Genomic DNA, 22,803 nt, shown 5'->3' with positions numbered 1-22,803 from the left:
GGGAGGTAAATGCAAGAGTTTTGGAAAGAGGGACAAGTATGAAGTCTGTTGTGGATGAGAGAGACTTGGGAAGTGAGTCAGTTGTTGTTCGCTGATGATACAGCACTGGTGGCTGATTCATGTGAGAAACTGCAGAAGCTGGTGACTGAGTTCGGTAAAGGCCCCGATTACTCAAAATCTTTTTCACTCCATCTTTCCACCTCCAATTTGGTCTCTCACTTCTCCTCGTTCCCTCCACCTCCGACACAGATATCCTCTTGGTCAATCTTTCTTCACTCATTCTTTCCATGTGCCCAAACCATTTCAAAACACCCTCTTCTGCTCTCTCAACCACGCTCTTTTTATTTCCGCACATCTCTCTTACCCTTACATTACTTACTTGATCAAACCACCTCACACCACATGTCCTCAAACATCTCATTTCCAGCACATCCACCCTCCTGCGCACAACTCTATCCATAGCCCACGCCTCGCAACCATACAACATTGTTGGAACCACTATTCCTTCAAACATACCCATTTTTGCTTTCCGAGATAATGTTCTCAACTTCCAAACATTCTTCAAGGCTCCCAGGATTTTCACCCCCTCCCCCACCCTATGATTCACTTCCGCTTCCATGGTTCCATCTGCTGCCAGATCCACTCCCAGATATCTAAAACACTCTACTTCCTCCAGTTTTTCTCCATTCAAACTTACCTCCCAATTGACTTGACCCTCGACCCTACTGTACCTAATAACCTTGCTCTTATTCACATTTACTCTTAACTTTCTTCTTTCACACACTTTACCAAACTCAGTCACCAGCTTCTGCAGTTTCTCACTTGAATCAGCCACTAGTGCTGTATCATCAGCTAACAACAACTGACTCACTTTCCAAGCTCTCATCCACAACAGACTTCATACTTGCCCCTATTTCCAAAACTCTTGCATTCACCTCCCTAACAACCCCATCCATAAACAAATTAAACAACCTATCCTTGGGGATAGGGGAGAAAGAATACTTCCCACATATTTCTTGTGTGTCGTAGAAGGCGACCAAAGGGAGACCAAATTGGAGGTGGAAAGATGGAGTGAAAAAGATTTTGTGTGATCGGGGCCTGAACATGCAGGAGGGTGAAAGGAGGGCAAGGAATAGAGTGAATTGGAGCGATGTGGTATACCGGGGTTGACGTGCTGTCAGTGGATTGAATCAAGGCATGTGAAGCGTCTGGGGTAAACCATGGAAAGCTGTGTAGGTATGTATATTTGCGTGTGTGGACGTATGTATATACGTGTGTATGGGGGGGGGGCCATTTCTTTCGTCTGTTTCCTTGCGCTACCTCGCAAACGCGGGAGACAGCAACAAAGTATAAAAAAGAAAAAAAAAAAAAATATATATATATATATATATATATATATATATATATATATATATATATATATATATATATATATATATATTCCCTGCAAAAAAAAATTGTGGGAGATGTATAAAAGAAAGAGACAGGAGGTCAAGAGAAAGGTGCAAGAGGTGAAAAAAAGGGCAAATGAGAGTTGGGGTGAGAGAGTATCATTAAATTTTAGGGAGAATAAAAAGATGTTCTGGAAGGAGGTAAAGACAAGGGAGCAAATGGGAACTTCAGTGAAGGGCGCAAATGGGGAGGTGATAACAAGTAGTGGTGATGTGAGAAGGAGATGGAGTGAGTATTTTGAAGGTTTGTTGAATGTGTTTGATGATAGAGTGGCAGATATAGGGTGTTTTGGTGCAAAGTGAGAGGGTTAGGGAAAATGATTTGGTAAACAGAGAAGAGGTAGTGAAAGCTTTGCGGAAGATGAAAGCCGGCAAGGCAGCAGGTTTGGATGGTATTGCAGTGGAATTTATTAAAAAAGGGGGTGACTGTATTGTTGACTGGTTGGTAAGGTTATTTAATGTATGTATGACTCATGGTGAGGTGCCTGAGGATTGGCGGAATGCGTGCATAGTGCCATTGTACAAAGGCAAAGGGGATAAGAGTGAGTGCTCAAATTACAGAGGTATAAGTTTGTTGAGTATTCCTGGTAAATTATATGGGAGGGTATTGATTGAGAGGGTGAAGGCATGTACAGAGCATCAGATTGGGGAAGAGCAGTGTGGTTTCAGAAGTGGTAGAGGATGTGTGGATCAGGTGTTTGCTTTGAAGAATGTATGTGAGAAATACTTAGAAAAGCAAATGGATTTGTATGTAGCATTTATGGATCTGGAGAAGGCATATGATAGAGTTGATAGAGATGCTCTGTGGAAGGTATTAAGAATATATGGTGTGGGAGGAAAGTTGTTAGAAGCAGTGAAAAGTTTTTATCGAGGATGTAAGGCATGTGTACGTGTAGGAAGAGAGGAAAGTGATTGGTTCTCAGTGAATGTAGGTTTGCGGCAGGGGTGTGTGATGTCTCCATGGTTGTTTAATTTGTTTATGGATGGGGTTGTTAGGGAGGTAAATGCAAGAGTTTTGGAAAGAGGGGCAAGTATGAATTCTGTTGGGGATGAGAGAGCTTGGGAAGTGAGTCAGTTGTTGTTCGCTGATGATACAGCACTGGTGGCTGATTCATGTGAGAAACTGCAGAAGCTGGTGACTGAGTTTGGTAAAGTGTGTGGAAGAAGAAAGTTAAGAGTAAATGTGAATAAGAGCAAGGTTATTAGGTACAGTAGGGTTGAGGGTCAAGTCAATTGGGAGGTGAGTTTGAATGGAGAAAAACTGGAGGAAGTGAAGTGTTTTAGATATCTGGGAGTGGATCTGGCAGCGGATGGAACCATGGAAGCGGAAGTGGATCATAGGGTGGGGGAGGGGGCGAAAATTCTGGGGGCCTTGAAGAATGTGTGGAAGTCGAGAACATTATCTCGGAAAGCAAAAATGGGTATGTTTGAAGGAATAGTGGTTCCAACAATGTTGTATGGTTGCGAGGCGTGGGCTATGGATAGAGTAGTGCGCAGGAGGATGGATGTGCTGGAAATGAGATGTTTGAGGACAGTGTGTGGTGTGAGGTGGTTTGATCGAGTGAGTAACGTAAGGGTAAGAGAGATGTGTGGAAATAAAAAGAGCGTGGTTGAGAGAGCAGAAGAGGGTGTTTTGAAGTGGTTTGGGCACATGGAGAGAATGAGTGAGGAAAGATTGACCAAGAGGATATATGTGTCGGAGGTGGAGGGAACGAGGAGAAGAGGAAGACCAAATTGGAGGTGGAAAGATGGAGTGAAAAAGATTTTGTGTGATCGGGGCCTGAACATGCAGGAGGGTGAAAGGAGGGCAAGGAATAGAGTGAATTGGAGCGATGTGGTATACCGGGGCTGACGTGCTGTCAGTGGATTGAATCAAGGCATGTGAAGCGTCTGGGGTAAACCATGGAAAGCTGTGTAGGTGTGTATATTTGCGTGTGTGGACGTATGTATATACATGTGTATGGGGGGGGTTGGGCCATTTCTTTCGTCTGTTTCCTTGCGCTACCTCGCAAACGCGGGAGACAGCGACAAAGTATAATAAATAAAATAAAAATATATATATATATATATATATATATATATATATATTATTTTTTTTATTTTTTATTATACTTTGTCGCTGTCTCCCGCGTTTGCGAGGTAGCGCAAGGAGACAGACGAAAGAAATGGCCCAACCCACCCCATACACATGTATATACATACGTCCACACACACGCAAATATACATACCTACACAGCTTTCCTTGGTTTACCCCAGACGCTTCACATGCCTTGATTCAATCCACTGACAGCACGTTGACCCCGGTATACCACATCGCTCCAATTCACTCTATTCCTTGCCCTCCTTTCACCCTCCTGCATGTTCAGGTCCCGATCACACAAAATCTTTTTCACTCCATCTTTCCACCTCCAATTTGGTCTCCCTCTTCTCCTCGTTCCCTCCACCTCCGACACATATATCCTCTTGGTCAATCTTTCCTCACTCATTCTCTCCATGTGACCAAACCATTTCAAAACTCCCTCTTCTGCTCTCTCAACCACGCTCTTTTTATTTCCACACATCTCTCTTACCCTTACGTTACTTACTCGATCAAACCACCTCACACCACACATTGTCCTCAAACATCTCATTTCCAGCACATCCATCCTCCTGCGCACAACTCTATCCATAGTCCACGCCTCGCAACCATACAACATTGTTGGAACCACTATTCCTTCAAACATACCCATTTTTGCTTTCCGACACACATATATATATATATATATATATATATATATATATATATATATATATATATATATATATTAGTTTTATTTATTTATTTTGCTTTGTCGCTGTCTCCCGCGTTTGCAAGGTAGCACAAGGAAACAGACGAAAGAAATGGCCCAACCCACCCCCATATACATGTATATACATACACGCCCACACACACAAATATACATACCAATACATCTCAATGTACACATATATATACACACACAGACACATACATATATATACACATGCACACAATGCACACTGTCTGCCTTTATTCATTCCCATCGCCACCTCGCCACACATGGAATAACATCCCCCTCCCCCCTCATGTGTGCGAGGTAGCGCTAGGAAAAGACAACAAAGGCCCCATTCATTCACGCTCAGTCTCTAGCTGTCATACAATAATGCCCGAAACCACAGCTCCCTTTCTACATCCAGGCCCCACACAACTTTCCATGGTTTACCCCAGACGCTTCACATGCCCTGATTCACTCCATTGACAGCACGTCGACCCCGGTATACCACATTGATCCAATTCACTCTATTCCTTGCACGCCTTTCACACTCCTGAATGTTCAGGCCCCATATATATATATATATATATATATATATATATATATATATATATATATATATATATATATATATGGCCTCCCCTGATGAGGACTTCTTTCTGTGACCTGAGCCTTTTACATAGAAAAATTATCACTAATTATCTCTACTGTAGCAGCTTATGATTTATTGTTATAATTTGTGTATAGTAGACCCCCAGTATATAATATGCTGCCATTTTGTTTAATAGGTTAATGATGTTAAACAAAGAACTCAGTAGATTAGTACATAACTGATCATAATTTGTGTTTACAGTTCAGTGAAGCAAACAGTGAACTGGTAATAGGAATGGAGTCAGCAGTGAGCTTTGAAACCTACTTAGAGATGAAGGAGAAACTAGAGTCCAGTGAAGCTATGATACAGGAGCTCCAGAATAACAATGCTCACATGCGTTCACAACTAGATGAACTTAGTTCTGCTGTGAGTAAATAGGCATCAGACTGTCCCTTCATATATTAGGATTCATCTTAATTTTTGATGACCCAGTACTGTCTTCAAGCACAGCTCCAGAGAGCTCATAAAGCTTGTGGTGTGATGCTTGTTCCAGTATGTGAATTTTGCATCTTACCTGACCTCTTAGTTTATTTTGGTGCAATTTGTTTTATGTAATGAGTACATCTAAATGATTAACCCTTCGTCTGTTTTGTAAATGATAGAAGACACTAGGGGTTTTTATTTTTTTCTTTATTTTTTGATCATCATGTACTGTCCTTATAATTTTATGATAACATGTTTTAACAGAAATTCAGGTTGAATATGTTTAGAATATGGAAAATTGGGAATAGGAAAGATAAGTATTACAGAGATGGAGCTTCATCCTCCTCATCCAGGAAGAAGGAAATGCTGATGAATGTACAGTATATGGTTGACCCATAAATGCTAGTCATCATCATCTGACAAATGTATACATGTCAGCAGCCGTTGTACACCTGATAGTGGTCATTTTCATATGATGAATTAACTTTACCACCCTTGTTTAGATTTCCAGTTGACATTTTGTATTGATAGTAGTGTATGGAGGTCTCTTCCATCAGTAGAAGGGCACTAGAAAACATTTTCCTTTCATTTTCCATCAACCAGCTGTTGGTCTACAGGTTGTGGATAAATGGTGACCCCATGGAAAGTGTGTAGATTATTAGATGACCTAAGTAATAAGCAGGAACACTTGCCATTTGTATTATGGTAATTGGTAGGGAAGTCAAGGAGAATAGCTTAGAAAATGTGAAGTAGTGCCTTAAAAAGTGATTTTAGTGGTTTGAGTAAGAAGGAGAGAGGCCAGCACCCATTTCCCTCCACCCTCTGCTTGGCCTTTGCTCACAAGGAAGAAGTTATGCAAAAATTTTGCATGGTTTTCTCTTCACATAATCCTGCATTAGCAGTTTGTCATTGCTGTAAAAGCAGATTAAAAGTTTACATGGGTGTTCTGGCAATTGAAAGTTATTTCTTACATAGTTTTATTGTATCTTGCATTTAAACTTTGTGTATTCCAAATTAATTCATTTATTTATCATCACTTGCATATAATGTATTTAAGGCATATTTGCAAGTGATTACTTTTGAAACTGCATGATAACACATGACTTACAAGCTTTTCTAACGTTTGAGGTAATATTTGCTCTATATTTTCAAGGTGTAATTATTTCTGAAATGTACTTCTTTATGCTTTTAACTGTATTATGGTGATTTTTTGTGTTTTTACACAGGTGAAAAGCTTGCGAGAAGAGAACATGAGCCTACGATCCATGTATAGCAGTGGAGGCATAGGTGGAACCTTGGGTCCATCGTCTCATACATCTACACCACCTCCCCCATTTTACCCATCTACCATCTCACAGAGTCTTCACAATGGAGATGTGGATCCCCAGGTACTTTCCTTCCTGTAGAATTTTTTTTTTTTTTTTTTTTTTGAGTATTTTGAACCATAGTCTCTAGGTCTTGGTCGTGGATAATAGGTTCAGGATTTAGCTCATTATACACAGCAGTTGAAGAAAAAAAAGTAAATAGATTCGGCATGCACAACTGAAGACCTATATACAACACGCAGGGAATACATGGGAAGTATTCTTTCTCCCCTATCCCCAGGGAAGGTATTAAGAATATATGGTGTGGGAGGGAAGTTGTTAGAAGGAGTGAAAAGTTTTTATCGAGGATGTAAGGCATGTGTACGTGTAGGAAGAGAGGAAAGTGATCGGTTCTCAGTGAATGTAGGTTTGCGGCAGGGGTGTGTGATGTCTCCATGGTTGTTTAATTTGTTTATGGATGGGGTTGTTAGGGAGGTGAATGCAAGAGTTTTGGAAAGAGGGACAAGTATGAAGTCTGTTGTGGATGAGAGAGCTTGGGAAGTGAGTCAGTTGTTGTTCGCTGATGATACAGCACTGGTGGCTGATTCATGTGAGAAACTGCAGAAGCTGGTGACTGAGTTCGGTAAAGGCCCCGATTACTCAAAATCTTTTTCACTCCATCTTTCCACCTCCAATTTGGTCTCTCACTTCTCCTCGTTCCCTCCACCTCCAACACATATATCCTCTTGGTCAATCTTTCTTCACTCATTCTTTCCATGTGCCCAAACCATTTCAAAACACCCTCTTCTGCTCTCTCAACCACGCTCTTTTTATTTCCGCACATCTCTCTTACCCTTACATTACTTACTTGATCAAACCACCTCACACCACATGTCCTCAAACATCTCATTTCCAGCACATCCACCCTCCTGCGCACAACTCTATCCATAGCCCACGCTTCGCAACCATACAACATTGTTGGAACCACTATTCCTTCAAACATACCCATTTTTGCTTTCCGAGATAATGTTCTCAACTTCCAAACATTCTTCAAGGCTCCCAGGATTTTCACCCCCTCCCCCACCCTATGATTCACTTCCGCTTCCATGGTTCCATCCTCTGCCAGATCCACTCCCAGATATCTAAAACACTTTACTTCCTCCAGTTTTTCTCCATTCAAACTTACCTCCCAGTTGACTTGGCCCTCAACCCTACTGTACCTAATAACCTTGCTCTTATTCACATTTACTCTTAACTTTCTTCTTTCACATACTTTACCGAACTCAGTCACCAGTTTCTGCAGTTTCTTACATTTTCTGCAGTTTCTTACATGAATCAGCCACCAGCGCTGTATCATCAGCGAACAACAACTGACTCACTTCCCAAGCTCTCTCATCCACAAAAGACTTCATACTTGCCCCTCTTTCCAAAACTCTTGCATTCACCTCCCTAACAACCCCATCCATAAACAAATTAAACAACCATGGAGACATCACACACCCCTGCCGCAAACCTACATTCACTGAGAACCAATCACTTTCCTCTCTTCCTATACGTACACATGCTTTACGTCCTCATGTGAGAAACTGCAGAAGCTGGTGACTGAGTTCGGTAAAGTGTGTGAAAGAAGAAAGTTAAGAGTAAATGTGAATAAGAGCAAGGTTATTAGGTACAGTAGGGTTGAGGGTCAAGTCAATTGGGAGGTAAGTTTGAATGGAGAAAAACTGGAGGAAGTAAAGTGTTTTAGATATCTGGGAGTGGATCTGGCAGCGGATGGAACCATGGAAGCGGAAGTGAATCATAGGGTGGGGGAGGGTGCGAAAATTCTGGGAGCCTTGAAGAATGTTTGGAAGTTGAGAACATTATCTCGGAAAGCAAAAATGGCTATGTTTGAAGGAATAGTGGTTCCAACAAAGTTATATGGTTGCGAGGCGTGGGCTATGGATAGAGTTGTGCGCAGGAGGGTGGATGTGCTGGAAATGAGATGCTTGAGGACAATATGTGGTGTGAGGTGGTTTGATCGAGTAAGTAATGTAAGGGTAAAAGAGATGTGTGGAAATAAAAAGAGTGTGGTTGAGAGAGCAGAAGAGGGTGTTTTGAAATGGTTTGGTCACATGGAGAGAATGAGTGAGGAAAGATTGACCAAGAGGATATAGATGTCGGAGGTGGAGGGAACGAGGAGAAGTGGGAGACCAAATTGGAGGTGGAAAGATGGAGTGGAAAAGATTTTGAGTGATCGGGGCCTGAACATGCAGGAGGGTGAAAGGCGTGCAAGGAATAAAGTGAATTGGAATGATGTGGTATACCGGGGTCGATGTGCTGTCAGTGGATTGAACCAGGTCATGTGAAACATCTGGGGTAAACCATGGAAAGTTGTGTGGGGCCTGGATGTGGAAAAGGAGCTGTGGTTTCGGTGCATTATACATGACAGCTAGAGACTGAGTGTGAACGAATGTGGCTTTTGTTGTCTTTTCCTAGCGCTACCTCACGCACATGCAGGGTGGAGGGGTTATCATTTCATGTGTGGCGGGGTGGCATCGGGAATGAATAAGGGCAGACTATGAATTATGTACATGTGTGTATATGTATATGTCTGAGTGTATATATATGTATACGTTGAGATGTATAGGTATGTGTATGTGCATGTGTAGATGTGTATGTATATACATGTGTATGTGGGTGGGTTGAGCCATTCTTTCGTCTGTTTCCTTGCGCTATCTCGCTAACGCAGGAGACAGCGACAAAGTATAATAAATATAATAAAAAAGATATATATATATATATATCATCCCTGGGAATAGGAGAGAGAATACAGCTCACATATTCCCTGTGTGTCATAGAAGGCTACTTAGAGGGGCAGAAGCTGATAGCCTGATATCCTCCCCTCCTTTATTACTTTCCAAAAGGAAGAACAGAGCAAGGAGCCAAATGATTTTGTCCATCTAAGGCTTTGTCGTATGTTCTTGATATTACCTCGCTTATTCAGAAAATGGTAAGGATATATTAAAGATATTTATAAGGTTTTCCATACATGCTCACCATTTCCCATTTGAGTGAAATAGCATCAAGAACAGACGATGGAGCCTTAAATATACTTTTTCATACATTCTCACCATTTCCCGCATAAGTGTATTGGTAAGATAACTTACCAATACTCGCCTACACAAGTATGTGTTATTTCTTCAATTAAGTTATGGAGTATATCATGTGTTTCTTAGTTGTTGTATATCAGTATGATGCTCTTTTCTATCATAAGCAAGAATTATTTTTCTCTTTATATTTTTGTTATTAAGATAATCTCTGTGGTTGGGAGACTAAGCTGATGAGAGCACTTGGTGAAGTATTACGACTTTTCTTAATTAACTACCGATCATTCATTTCATACCAAATATTGTTCTATTAGCTCATTTGAATGCAGTTTACATATTAATAAAGCATTCCTTCCAATTTAGATGCTTAATGCTTGGACTAAAATGCAAACTCTGCAATAATAGCTTGCCACTTGTCAAAACACAGATTCTAAAGCAATTGTTGTTAAAGAGTTACCTTTGCTTTGACACACTTGCAGTCTGGAAACTTTTCACACCATTCATCTTTCATATGTTGCCAAATCCCCTCAATAATGGTTATATCATCCTGCAAGCCTGGCATCACACCTTACACTTCATCCTACTTAAAGGTCCCATTACTTCACAGCCTTGTCTCACACAAAACCTAGCATTTCTAATGTTCCCCTTTCTAAAAGTTTCAGCAACTTCCATCTCTTTACATTCCCCATGTAAGCCTACAACTCTTGATGAAGATGTTTGCAGGCATGTCCTTTTCATCTAAGGCCACATGCATCATTTATGTGACTTTTTTCACATGAACTGGGGTTCCCATCCCCAACCCTACAGGCTACCAAAAGGGCATGGATGCTCAACCCCCAAAGGTAGCCTCACTAACCCCCAGGGTAGACTTGCTAACCTGTCTCCAGGGTAGACATGATAAATATCTATGAAAAGAACGAGTGGGGAGAAGTTGACAAAAGAGGATATATGTGTCAGAAGTGGATAGAAGAAGGTGAAAGGGGAGACTTAATTGGAGGTAGAGGGATAGAAAGAAAAAGATTATGAGTAATCGGGGCCTGAACATGCCTGAGGGTGAAAGGCATGCTCAGGATAGAGTGAATTGGAACACTGTGGTTTACTGGGGTCAACGTGCTGTCAGTGGACTGAACCAAGGCATGTGAAGCAGCCAGGTGAAACCATGTAAAGGTCTGTGGTCCCTAGTTGTGGGTAAGGAGCTGTAATTTCATTGCATGACATCTAGAGAATGAATATGAGCAATTGCTACCTTTGTCTGTTCCTGGTGCTACCTTGCTGGTGTGAGGAACAGCATTCAAGTTTGAAAGAAAAGTATGGGGTTATATGAAAGTAAAGCTGTAAATATCTGTTGATTAGCATTGTAGACAGTGTAGAAAGAATACTAACATACAGTTCCTGCATATCTTGGAAGAAGAAGAATTCAAGGCAGGAGTGGGGACAAGGAATCCTCACCTTATCTGTGAACTTTTATGCTAGATGAATTAAGGAATCTAGTTTTGAAATTTGCTTTTGGATTTATCCCTAGGTAAATATGCGAGCCGGTCGGGGTCCCCCACACCGACCCTTCAGTATGTTTGAGCCTCGTCAAGGGCTACCTAATGTTGCTACTCCGTGCCATACCATGGATCATGCAAGAACGTCAGCATACCAGCTTAGCACTGTGGTTAGTTTTATTCTGTTGGCTATGATATATGGGAGTAAGAATGCTTTTTTCATAGTTTGTTTCAGGTGCAATAACATGTCTGGTGTGTTTTGAAAACATAGTGATCAAATTTTTTTTATTAACAACTTGACCTTTTCTCAGCGAATGTCTGGTGAATATGATAATACAAGAACGAGAAGTCCCAGCCTAGAGCCAACAGAAACCACACCCCTCAATCTCCCATATTGTCAGCCCACCCAGGAAGAGGTTAGTTGAAATAGATTTTAGAAAATATAATTGTTCATTCATACATATTTGCCATTTCCTGCGTTAGCAAAGTAGCATTAAGAACAGATGATTGAGAGGGGAAAGTCCTCACATGGTCCCCTTATCTGTTCCTTCTTTTGGAAAATTAAGAAAAAAAGTGGAGAAGAGGATTCCCAGTTAACCACCAAGTGAATAGGAATAGTATTGTGAGATGATGTGTGCTAACGCTTTCAAATGGGAGATTGATATATGGATTATAACTTATGATAAAACCCTCTTTTCCTTAGCCAGACATCAGAGCAAAGACACCAGCTTGGGACCCTGTTGGGGTATATATTTAGACTTGAAATATTCCATAAATTCATATGTTGTAGCTCCACCACTACAAAGAGCTTATAGTAATTTTGGGGGGGTTGATATACAAAGCAAACATAATTCTCCCATGTTGCCATTTGTGCACAGTACTACACCGTTTTCTTCTACAACAGATTGCCCCCCCTTATCTTTGGTTTAGGAAAAGAATATGTATTGCAAAACTTGAGACACTACTGTGCATGTTTTAACCTTTTCATGGCATAGTTCAGCTAATGTTTGGAAAACCTTAAATTATACTTATACTGCACTGGTAGAAGTTTGTAATGCATGTCTTTTCCATCTTGTTTTTCCATTTTGTGCCATAAATGTTGCTATATTTCTGGATTACCAGCTGTATTTGGTGGGTTATCCTTGGTGAACCAGAGGAAATCTCTAGAACTTGATAATTCACAGGTAAGCATCTGTCAGGCAATTGATTATTGGTATTTTGCTAATACTTTAAAAGGTTTCATAAGTGTTAATTTTTTCTTTCTTTTTTCAGGTTGTAAGGAAAACAGAAGTGATTACAAAAAGAATCCAGGAATTACTCATCTCAGCTCAAGAAGGACGACATGAATCTTTCATGCCTTGCGCTGACCAAATCCATTCTGCAGTTCTTGATATGGATGCCATTTTTCGTAAGGTAAGTTCCATGAGATATCATTATAAATTTTTTAATGTTTCTCCTCTTACATGAGTCATATGAGTTTTATTGAACACTAATCCAAAAGTCACAGCATGTTTGTAATGGTTTTAATGTACAGTGAAGTATTGGAGTAATAGCATTCTTGAATTATGATAGAATAGGATGATTGTTCTTTGGTACAGCACCATGTAACAGCTGTTCCAAATGTAACATAATAGGTTTCTTCAAAAGACAGAATTTATTGAGTAGATGTAAACAATAAAAGGAAGTAAGAGCAGGCTTTGCATTTAAAAGAGATGTGTATTCTCATATTGATGTTTGTATTGATTATGAATCACATAAAGTTTGAAGGACACAAGGTACTGAGGAGTCATAGTCAGTTCGATTGGTTTTGAATAAAGAGTAGTTGATGATGGAAAAGAAAATTGGAGGTGAAATGAGAGCCTTAGTAAAAAGCTACATGTTGAATGAATGAGAAGCTTATACACTGGAGTGCTTGTTTGATCTCCTGTATTTGGATATGAAATTTTAGTTTTTCTAGTTAAAAATGCAAAACATGAGGACAGTAGAGATGGACAGTCTCCACTTTACAGTGGTAATCAGGAAAATGGAATCAGGGATGATGATGTGAGAAAAGTATGATGTTAGAAAGGTGCATGGTTAAAACCATGTTAAATTGTCACAGCCATGTGAAGCATACGAAAGAGGATTGGATAAAAAAGATCTGTGATGTTATGGTAAAAAGTTTATGGAAAAGGTACCAATAAATTGATGGATGAATTCAATAAATGAAATGTTGAAGGCACAAAGTATTTACAGGTAAGAATTCCATGTAGTGGTTCCTTCAGATGACTAATCTGGAAGTGCATAATGAATAACCATACACAACCTAAAGGTCAGTAGGCTGGCTAGCAGACACACAATGCATAGAAACCAAGCTTCAAGAGTTCATCTTGGATAGCTTTCCCATCCCCTTATGATGCTATTTCACACTATATCACCACCTCCAAGCAAGCCAGCTAAAAGCACTTATCATAAGGACTTAGAAAGCAATATAACCCAGACTTCTACCCACAAATAGCTGACACGGGGGACGGCGATTAAGTTTGATTGATGGAAGTAAATTTCTTTTTCATGCATATTGGTTCTCAGTGAATGTCTGTTTGTGGTAGGGATGCGTGATGTCTCCATGGTTGTTTGATTTGCTTATGGATGGGGTTGTTAGGGAGGTGAATGCAAGAGTTTTGGAGAGAGGGGCAAGTATGCAGTCTATTGTGGATGAGAGGGCATGGGAAGTGCGTCAGTTGTTGTTCGCTGATGATACAGCGCTGGTGGCTGATTCGGGTGAGAAACTTCAGAAGTTGGTGACTGAGTTTAGTAAAGTATGTGAAAGAAGAAAGCTAAGAGTAAATGTTAATAAGAGCAAGGTTATTAGGTTCAGTAGGATTGAGGGACAAGGCAATTGGGAGGTAAGTTTGAATGGAGAAAAACTGGAGGAAGTAAAGTGTTTTAGATATCTGAGAGTTGATTTAGCAGTGGATGGAATCATGGAAGCAGAAGTGAGTCACAGGGTGGGGGAGGGGGCAAAGGTTCAGGGAGCATTGAAGAATGTGTGGAAGGCGAGAATGTTATCTTGGACAGCAAAAATGGGTGTTTGAAGGAATAGTAGTTCCAACAATGTCATATGGTTGCAGGGCATGGGCTATGGATATGGTTGTGCAGAGGAGGGTGGATATGTTTTGGAAATGAAATGTTTGAGGACAGTATGTGGTTTGAGGTAGTTTAATCGAGTAAGTGATGAAAGGGTAAGAGATGTGTGTGGTAATGATAAGATTGTGGTTGAGAGACCAGAAGAGTGTGTATTGAAATGGTTAGGTCACATGGAGAGAATGAGTGAGGAAAGATTGACAAAGAGGATATATGTGTTAGAGGTAGAGGGAACAAAAAGAAGTGATAGATCAAATTGGAGGTGGAAGGATGAAGTGAAAAAGATTTTGAGCAATTGGGGCCTGAGCATACAGGAGGGTGAAACGCTTGCAAGGAATAGAGTAAATTGGAAGAATGTGGTATACAAGGGTCGACGTGCTGTCAGTGGATTGAACCAGGGCATGTGAAGCGTCTGGGGTAAACCATGGAAAGTTTCGTGGGGCCTGTATGTGGAGAGGGAGCTGTGGTTTCGATGCATTACACATGACAGCTGGTAACTGAGTATGAACGAATGTGGCCTTTGTTGTCTTTTCCTCACATGCATGCTGGGGAAGGGTGGTGCCATTTTATGTGTGATGGGGTGGTGATGGGAATGGATGAAGGCAACATGTATGAATATGTACACGTGTATATATGTATATGTCTGTGTATGTATATGTATGTATATGTTGAAATGTATAGGTATGTATATGTGCGTGTGCGGGCGTTTATGTATATACATGTGTATGTAGGTGGGTTGGACCATTCTTTTGCCTGTTTCCTTGCGCTGCCTCACTAACGCGGGAGCCAGTGAGAAAGTATGATAAAGAATAAGAAATAGAAATATATAAATACACACGTACATAGATGCCCATACACTCGCATATACATACATATACATATCAGCATATACATACACAGACTTATACGTACTTGCCTTCATTCATTGAGGACAAATCCTGCTTCACTCATTCTTTTGTTCTTTTTCTTTGGAAAGTGATAATTCAAGAGGGAGGGTTCCCAGCTCCTTTACCCCTTGTATGTGATTCATATAACAAGTATGATATATGAGTTTAGTGTACACACACGCACACACACACACACACACACATTGGGGCTTTGAAACACAGCTAATTCATATACTGCAGAAAAGTAGGGAAACTAGCCTTTTTATGAAGTGGTTACATATATTCAGTTTCTTGTGATTGGTATTATATTCACCCTTGAATTTTTTGAAGATAAAAGCATAGTATAATGTAGGATATGAAGTCTGATAATATTCTGTTATCTTTTATACAAAAACAAAAGAAGAAATGAACTTTTTAGTCAAAGTTTACATCGACTGAATTTTGAAAACTTAGATTCTGTTATCAGGCTCTCATTATCTTGTATGCCTTTCCATATATGCAGAGTTATCTTGTAAAAGCTGTCATGAGGTTTATATTGTCATATTTGCCTTTCCTTGCATCCAGAGCATGGTGATGCATGCAGAATTACAAAATAGTTCATTTTGAGCATCTCTACCTCTGCAAGTGTTCACTTGATCATAGTACCCTTCACTTGATTAAAGTACCCTGTTCCATAATTTCTATATCATGTTCCTTTTGTTGAAGGTATACTTTATGGTAGAAGGTTTTTCTTCTCTGAGTGAGGTTGAGAATGTACAACTGTTTACTTTTCCCACATGTGTATTACATGTCAGAAAACCTTGATTAAACCAATGTTTTTGCATTCCTCAGCATCCATGATTTTAATGTGTCTGTTTGTGAACAGGAAAATCAAAATATGTTTAGAGGAATCAAGGAGTTTTTCAAAAGGTGAGGCAGTAGATGGTTAATGTTGACAGTTTTGTCTTTCTGCTACATCCAGTGAAAAGTCTTTTGAAAAGATTGTAAAGAAAGCTTGCAGTGCTCCCTAGTAAGTTATGAATTCTTTTGAAAGACCTCTCATTCTTGTCACAATACATCATTGGAATTAATTTGATTGTGCTGTGAAGATTTTAGTCAAGTTTACATTGGCCGTATGATATTCCCTCCTGTATATTTTTTTTGTACATCAGATCATATTTTAGGTAATATGCTACCTTTAGAAATGCTTAATGTATTCTTGCATTTTATACCATTGCTCTATTAATGGTAGCTCATGCTTGTGGTATGTACATTTATTTTGCAGTTATTTTTGTTTACTGGTAAATTTATATTTTTCATTTGAATGAAATAATTAGCAGGGCTTGCCATTAATATAATTGATGTATCAGTATCACTTAGATGAACTCAAACACTAATATGATTAATTTGTATAGAATATATGAATTTTGTATTTTTCATCATTATTTTCACACATATATATATATATATATATATATATATATATATATATATATATATATATATATATATATATTTGTTTATGGATGGGGTTGTTAGGGAGGTGAATGCAAGAGTTTTGGAGAGAGGGGCAAGCATGCAGTGTGTTATGGATGAGAGGATTTGGGAAGTGAGTCAGTTGTTCATTGATGATACATTGCTGGTGGCTGATTTGGGTGAGAAACTGCAGAAGTTGGTGACTGAGTTTGGTAAAGTGTGTGAAAGAAGAAAGCTGAGAGTAAATGTGAATAAGAGCAAGGTTATTAGGTTCAGTAGGGTTGAGGGACAAGTAAACTGGGAGGTAAGTTTGAATGGAGAAATACTGGAGGAAGTGAAATGTTTTAGATATCTGTGAGTGTATTTAGCAGTGGATGGAACCATGGAAGCGGAAGTGAGTCACAGGGTGGGGGAGGGGGCAAAGGTTCTGAGAGCGTTGAAGAATGTGTGGAAGGCGAGAACATTATCTCGGAGCAAAAATGGGTATGTTTGAAGGAAAAGTGGTTCCAACAATGTTATATGGTTGTGAGGCATGGGTGAAAGGGTTGTGCAGAGGAGGGCGGATGTGTTGAAAATGAGATGTTTGAGGACAATATGTGCTGTGAGGTGGTTTGATCGAGTTAATGAAAGGGTAAGAGAAATGTGTGGTTATAAAAAGAGTGTGGTTGAGACAGCAGAAAAGGGTGTATTAAAATGGTTTGGTCACATGGAGAGAATGAGTGAGGAAAGATTGACAAAGATGGTATATTTGTCAGAGGTAGAGGGAACAAGAAGTGGGAGACCAAATTGGATGTGGAAGGATGGAGTGAAAGACATTTTGAGCAGTCGGGGCCTGAACATGCAGGAGGGTGAAAGGCATGCAAGAAATACAGTGAATTGGAATGATGTGGTATAACGGGGTGGACACGCTGTCAGTAGATTGAACCAGGGCATGTGAAACGTCTTGGGTAAACCATGGAAAGTTTTGTGGGGCCTGGATGTGGAAAGGGAACTGTGGTTTCAGTGCATTACACATGACAGCTAGAGACTGAGTGTGAACGAATGTTGCCTATGTTGTCTTTTTCTAGCACTACCTCGCACATGCACGGGGGGAGGAGGTGCCATTTCATGTGTGGCAGCGGGAATAGATGAAGGCAGCATGTATGGATATGTGCGCATATATATGTATATGTCTGTGTATGTATATGTACATATACGTTGAAATGTATAGGTATGTATATGTGCTTGTGTGAGCGTTTATGTATATACATTTGTATGTGGGTGGGTTGGGCCATTCTTTTGTCTGTGGCGGGGTGGCGGCTGGAATGGATGAAGGCAGCATGTATTGAGATGTACATATGTATATATGTACATGTCTGTGTATGTATGTATATTTATGTATACATTGAAATGTATACGTATGTATATGTGCGTGTGTGGGCGTTTATGTATATACATGTGAATTCCTATGAGTCCACGGGGAAAATGAAACATGATAAGTTCCCAAGTGCACTTTCGTGTAATAATCACATCATCAGGGGAGACACAAGAGAGAAATACAACAGTCAGTTGATATACAACGAAGAGACGTAGCTAGGACACCATTTGGTAAACATGCGATTATCCAAGACGTTTACCAATGGCATCCGAGCTATGTCTCTTCATTGTATATCAACTGACTGTTATATTTCTCTCTTGTGTCTCCCCTGATGATGTGATTATTACATGAAAGTGCACTTGGGAACTTATTGTGTTTCATTTTCCCCGTGGACTCGTAGGAATATACTTAATCAAGCGCAAAATTGTGATCCTTTCCATACATGTGCATGTGGGTGGATTAGGCCATTCGTTCGTGTTTCCTTGTGCTACCTCGCTAACGCGGGAGACAGCAACAAAGTATAATGAATAAATGAAAAATTATTTATATATATATTTATCTAATATTGTGTGATGTTCTATCCCCTCTTGTAGGGTCGGTGCACTCCTGGGGTGCAAGGAGCACTGCGCCAGCTGGTGAGCAGTGCTGGTAGGCTGCAGAGTGAGTGTCGTGGACACATTGCTTCTCATGCACACACTCTCGATCCAAAGTTTGTTACCCAGCAGGTTATACAATGTGCATATGACATTGCCAAAGGTGCAAAGGTGTTGGTGACACACTTCCAGTGAAAACATAGCACTGATAGTATCAAAAAACTTCTTTTGGTTCTACTGTCTCAAACGACTAGACGTAAATGGAGTACTTCAAGCTGAATAATGTGCAGTGTTTGCATTGGCATGGGTTATGTACCTTCTCCTGTTTCTTTGCAATCACATTTAGTAGTCAACCCGCTGAATATCAGACTTACACTTCAGTTAGGTAAAAGCCCAAGTCTTTATGGCATTTTCTTGAGAACTTGGTGACTATTTGTGATTGGCTGAAAGTAAAAGGAAAAAATCTCCCATGATCTTCCTCACTGTTTATTACTCTTCCTTTTGTGATGCGAGATCTTTTTAGTGAAAGACTGTGTGTGCCCTTCTAAGCAGATTAATTTGTTTGTATCACAGTCTTGAAATACTATAGATCTAATATATCAATGTGGTTCATAATGTAGACAAAAGAATTTTGAACCAAAGTGTGTAATTTAGTAAAGCATCTGACAAAATGAAAAGTTAATCAGTATAGTGACATGGAAAGACATGATTAAATATCTTTTGAATGTCAAGAATCCTATATCATTATGTAAACATTATCTTTTTAGACCTCATGTTATGTAAGTATTTTATTACTAGATTCTTGAAGGCAAAATATGAAGACACAAGAATTCAGCTGTCAGGAATCTCCATTACTACATCTAGGTGTGGCAGTAGAACATGCCATAACAGTGAATATCATATGTCCCTTATAGGGATTAGGAATGATTGCTCTTGGAATAAACTTCCTTGACAATGATTATGTTTATATTAGTTTTGTAGGACCTTATACATTTTAGCTAGCAAAAAAGTTATGCAAGGCTAATAAGTATGTAGTGCTAAAAATGGAAAGGGAAAGGAGATATTGATTAGCAACACTGTCTTGTTAGTTGCAGGTGACTCATGTATTAGCTAGTCTGTTGCTTATTGTGAAATTCAAGATTATCTGGGATGATTTAATGTGTTGCAGATACACCACATGATTTATTGTTGATATGAAAAGAATGTTGGGAATTTTCATGAATGTGTAACTAAATTACCAGGAAACTGAGTGCTCATGCACTGTTTGTTATTTTATGATGTTGAAGGAGATTAAGGGCAGGAATGATTTTGCTCTTAAAGTAATTTTCTTTTGAAATTTGAGCATTTGTAGAGGAGCAGCTCTAGAAAATGTAGGAAAGCATCTGAGAGTTTAATTTTTTTCTTTTTTTGTAGGATATTGGTACTAAGTGACAACACTGGGTGGAAAGATTTTTATTTTAGGATTTCAAAGCAAAATTTGTGTAGCACAAGTGACTTAACATTGAAGATTGTTTGCATTGCTAAGATTTTCGTTATACAAAACTGATATATATTTTAGAAGTTAGAAAATTGACACGGGCACCTAAAAAGGCACCTTCATATGCATATGAGGTTTTTGGTGATGTAGGCTCATAGTGGCTGGTGGGATTCAGTAAGACAATAAAGCAAACTAGCTGACTTCAAAGATTGGTCAGTAAGTTTCTGCAGTTCTAAAGGCAGTTGATAGTTAATAACTGGCACCTCAGGAACCAATCAGATCAATATTTACTTCAGTAAACATCAAATAGGTTTGTAATATAATAGGATTATAGATGTGTAATGATACTTCATCTCTGAAAATTTATTTATAATTTTTTAAAATATGTTTCACTAGCTCATAAATGTCATTGGTGCTTATAAACATTACTGATGTTTGCATAGCTGTTTTCTTTTTATCTGTAGTACTCCATTGACTCGGTGATGCATTTGGGAAGTCACATGTATGTATAGCATTACAGAGTCATGGAATATATGATTGTGACTTGTAAAAGTATAGAGTATGTGGATGGTTACACATTAGATTGATTGTTATTATCGTCATTTAATTATGAATTCAACATTTGATCATACAAACATTTATGGAATGCATTATATTGGGCAATAAAGTTTGCACTGTGTTATTGGAAAACAAATTCTTGTAACAAGGAAATGAAATTGTAAACATATAATATCCATTACTTTCATATGGAAATGTGTAAAAGGTTAAAGTTGAAAGTAAATGTGAATAAAAGCAAGTTTATCAGTTTTATGAGTAAAAAAAAAAACAGCTTATTTGGAGTGCGAGATTAAATGGAGAGAACTTGGAAAAGAGCATTTGAACATGGGGAGAGGATGACTAAGACGGTATACATGTCAGAAGTGTAAAGAACAAGGAAAAAGGGGAAAGCAAGGAGGTGGAAGGAAGGAGCAGATGCTTTGAAAGCTCAGGGCCTGAATGTGCAGGAGTATGTGAGACTTGCAAGGGATAAAGCAAATTGGAATATTGTGGTTTACAAGGGATTATTTGCTGCTTAAAGACTGAAGTGGTGGATGAAACTTTCTTTCCACACTTGCCTCAATGTTCCCTTGCCCGTTCACCCACCCTGTGACTCACCTCAGTTTCCATGGTTCCATTCACTGCCATGTGCACTCCTAGGCATCTAAAACACTTCACTTCCTCCAAGTTTTTCCATTCAAACTCACACCCACAACTAACCATCTCTCTTTGCACCTCTAAAACTAATATCCTTGCTTTTATTCGCATTAACTCTCAACTTTCCCCTTTCACACACTCTCAAACCCAAACGCCAACTTTTGCATTTTCTCTCTTGAATCTGCCACCAGTGCTGTTTCATCAGCATACAATAACTGACCCACCTTCCAGGCTCACTACAAACTGCATGCCTTCTGGTCTTGCCTCTAAAGAGTTTCCAATAGATTTCCTGAGTATTTGTTCTTTGCTGGCTCCTCTTTCATGTCTTTCTCCATTCTCTTCTTTGCAGATCTTGCTATGACAAATAGGTCTTGGCACATTCCTTTATTTGAGTCCATACTGAACTTTCTTGGCTCAGGCAGTGCTAGAGATCGTAGGATGATCTCCCAAAGTAAATCTGGTATCAGCAATGAAGCTTAATAGCACAAAATGTCTTCAACCACAATGGTAATTTAGATCTTTAACTGACATTGAGTGTTGCATTTTGGTTACACTAAAACTTTACACACTTTTGTCAAGTTGGAGTTGCACTTTTAAACTGTGACTTAGCTGCACTTGTTCACTTTCCTCAATGTTAGCCATTCACTTTCTTGAAAATTGGGTCTCCCTAGGGAAAAAAAATTCATTAAAGTTTTTAGAACTGGCATTTGATTTGAACATGGGAAGCTTCCAGTCCCAGGCCCTATTGAACTCCCATATTTTGGTGTGCTCATTCTGAATATCCAATGTATATATCACTCATGGGCCCCTCCACATTTTAGTTCCCCCTCTTGCTTATACATAATAGCATTTATGAGCTGCAGACCCTCCAGAATCTTGGAAAAAAACGATCACTGCCTGGAACTCTTCTCTGGTGAGTGGGGGGCCATTTGTGCGTGTGTACCTGGGCTCAACCTGCAATTGGTAACACCAGGAGCAGGAAGTCACCTTCACCGAGGCTGTATCATCAGTGGGTAAAAAAGAGCACGATAATGTTTGAGAACCTTCCTGCCCCAATAGAGCCCACCTTAGCCTGATCCTTAATGAAGTTCAGCTTCATGTTGCAGGATACTCATGAAGGGTCCAGAGATTGCATATTTTTTTTTATGAAGGGTGTAATCACCTATTTTTACTGTATAGGTAAAGAGTACTACATTTGTACCCCAACTTTTGAAGACCCTTTACCTCTGCCAAGATATAGCCATGAGACAGAGCTAGCAGGTAGCACTCACTGTTGGAAAATTCAATGAAATATAGTTACATGTTTTCGAATGTAAGATAGAATATGTATTAGTGGATTGAATGCCAATAACCCATGTGTATGTTTGGCAGAAAAAAAAAACAGCTACCTAGGTCAGGGAGGGCAGTTTGATAGCTGTCTTAGTGCTGATTTCCTGCATTGCTTTCATTAACTCTCCAATAACTATGTGGTTGTTTGCCACCTACTGATTGCATGTATGTGTGTTTTCAGGGGAAATCTCTGCAGGAAATATGGATG

General features: G+C 39.5%; 1 protein-coding gene across 1 annotated transcript in view; it reads left to right on the top strand.

Moving 5' to 3' along the window:
* The first annotated feature begins 5,073 nt into the window (after positions 1-5,073).
* The window catches only part of Trmt6 (tRNA methyltransferase 6 non-catalytic subunit), a 45,308-nt gene continuing 27,578 nt past the window's right edge, over positions 5,074-22,803 (top strand). Inside the window, exons 1-5 of the mRNA XM_071686452.1 lie at positions 5,074-5,240; positions 6,524-6,685; positions 11,213-11,350; positions 11,492-11,596; positions 12,453-12,593. Of these exons, the coding sequence (XP_071542553.1) occupies positions 5,109-5,240; positions 6,524-6,685; positions 11,213-11,350; positions 11,492-11,596; positions 12,453-12,593 (678 nt within the window). The 5' untranslated portion in view covers positions 5,074-5,108. The remainder of the gene's footprint in view (positions 5,241-6,523; positions 6,686-11,212; positions 11,351-11,491; positions 11,597-12,452; positions 12,594-22,803) is intronic.

The sequence above is a fragment of the Panulirus ornatus genome, chromosome 42, assembly GCF_036320965.1.
Source record: "Panulirus ornatus isolate Po-2019 chromosome 42, ASM3632096v1, whole genome shotgun sequence".
In the NCBI taxonomy this organism is placed as follows: domain Eukaryota; kingdom Metazoa; phylum Arthropoda; class Malacostraca; order Decapoda; family Palinuridae; genus Panulirus; species Panulirus ornatus.
This window is presented reverse-complemented; position numbering and strand designations above follow the sequence as displayed.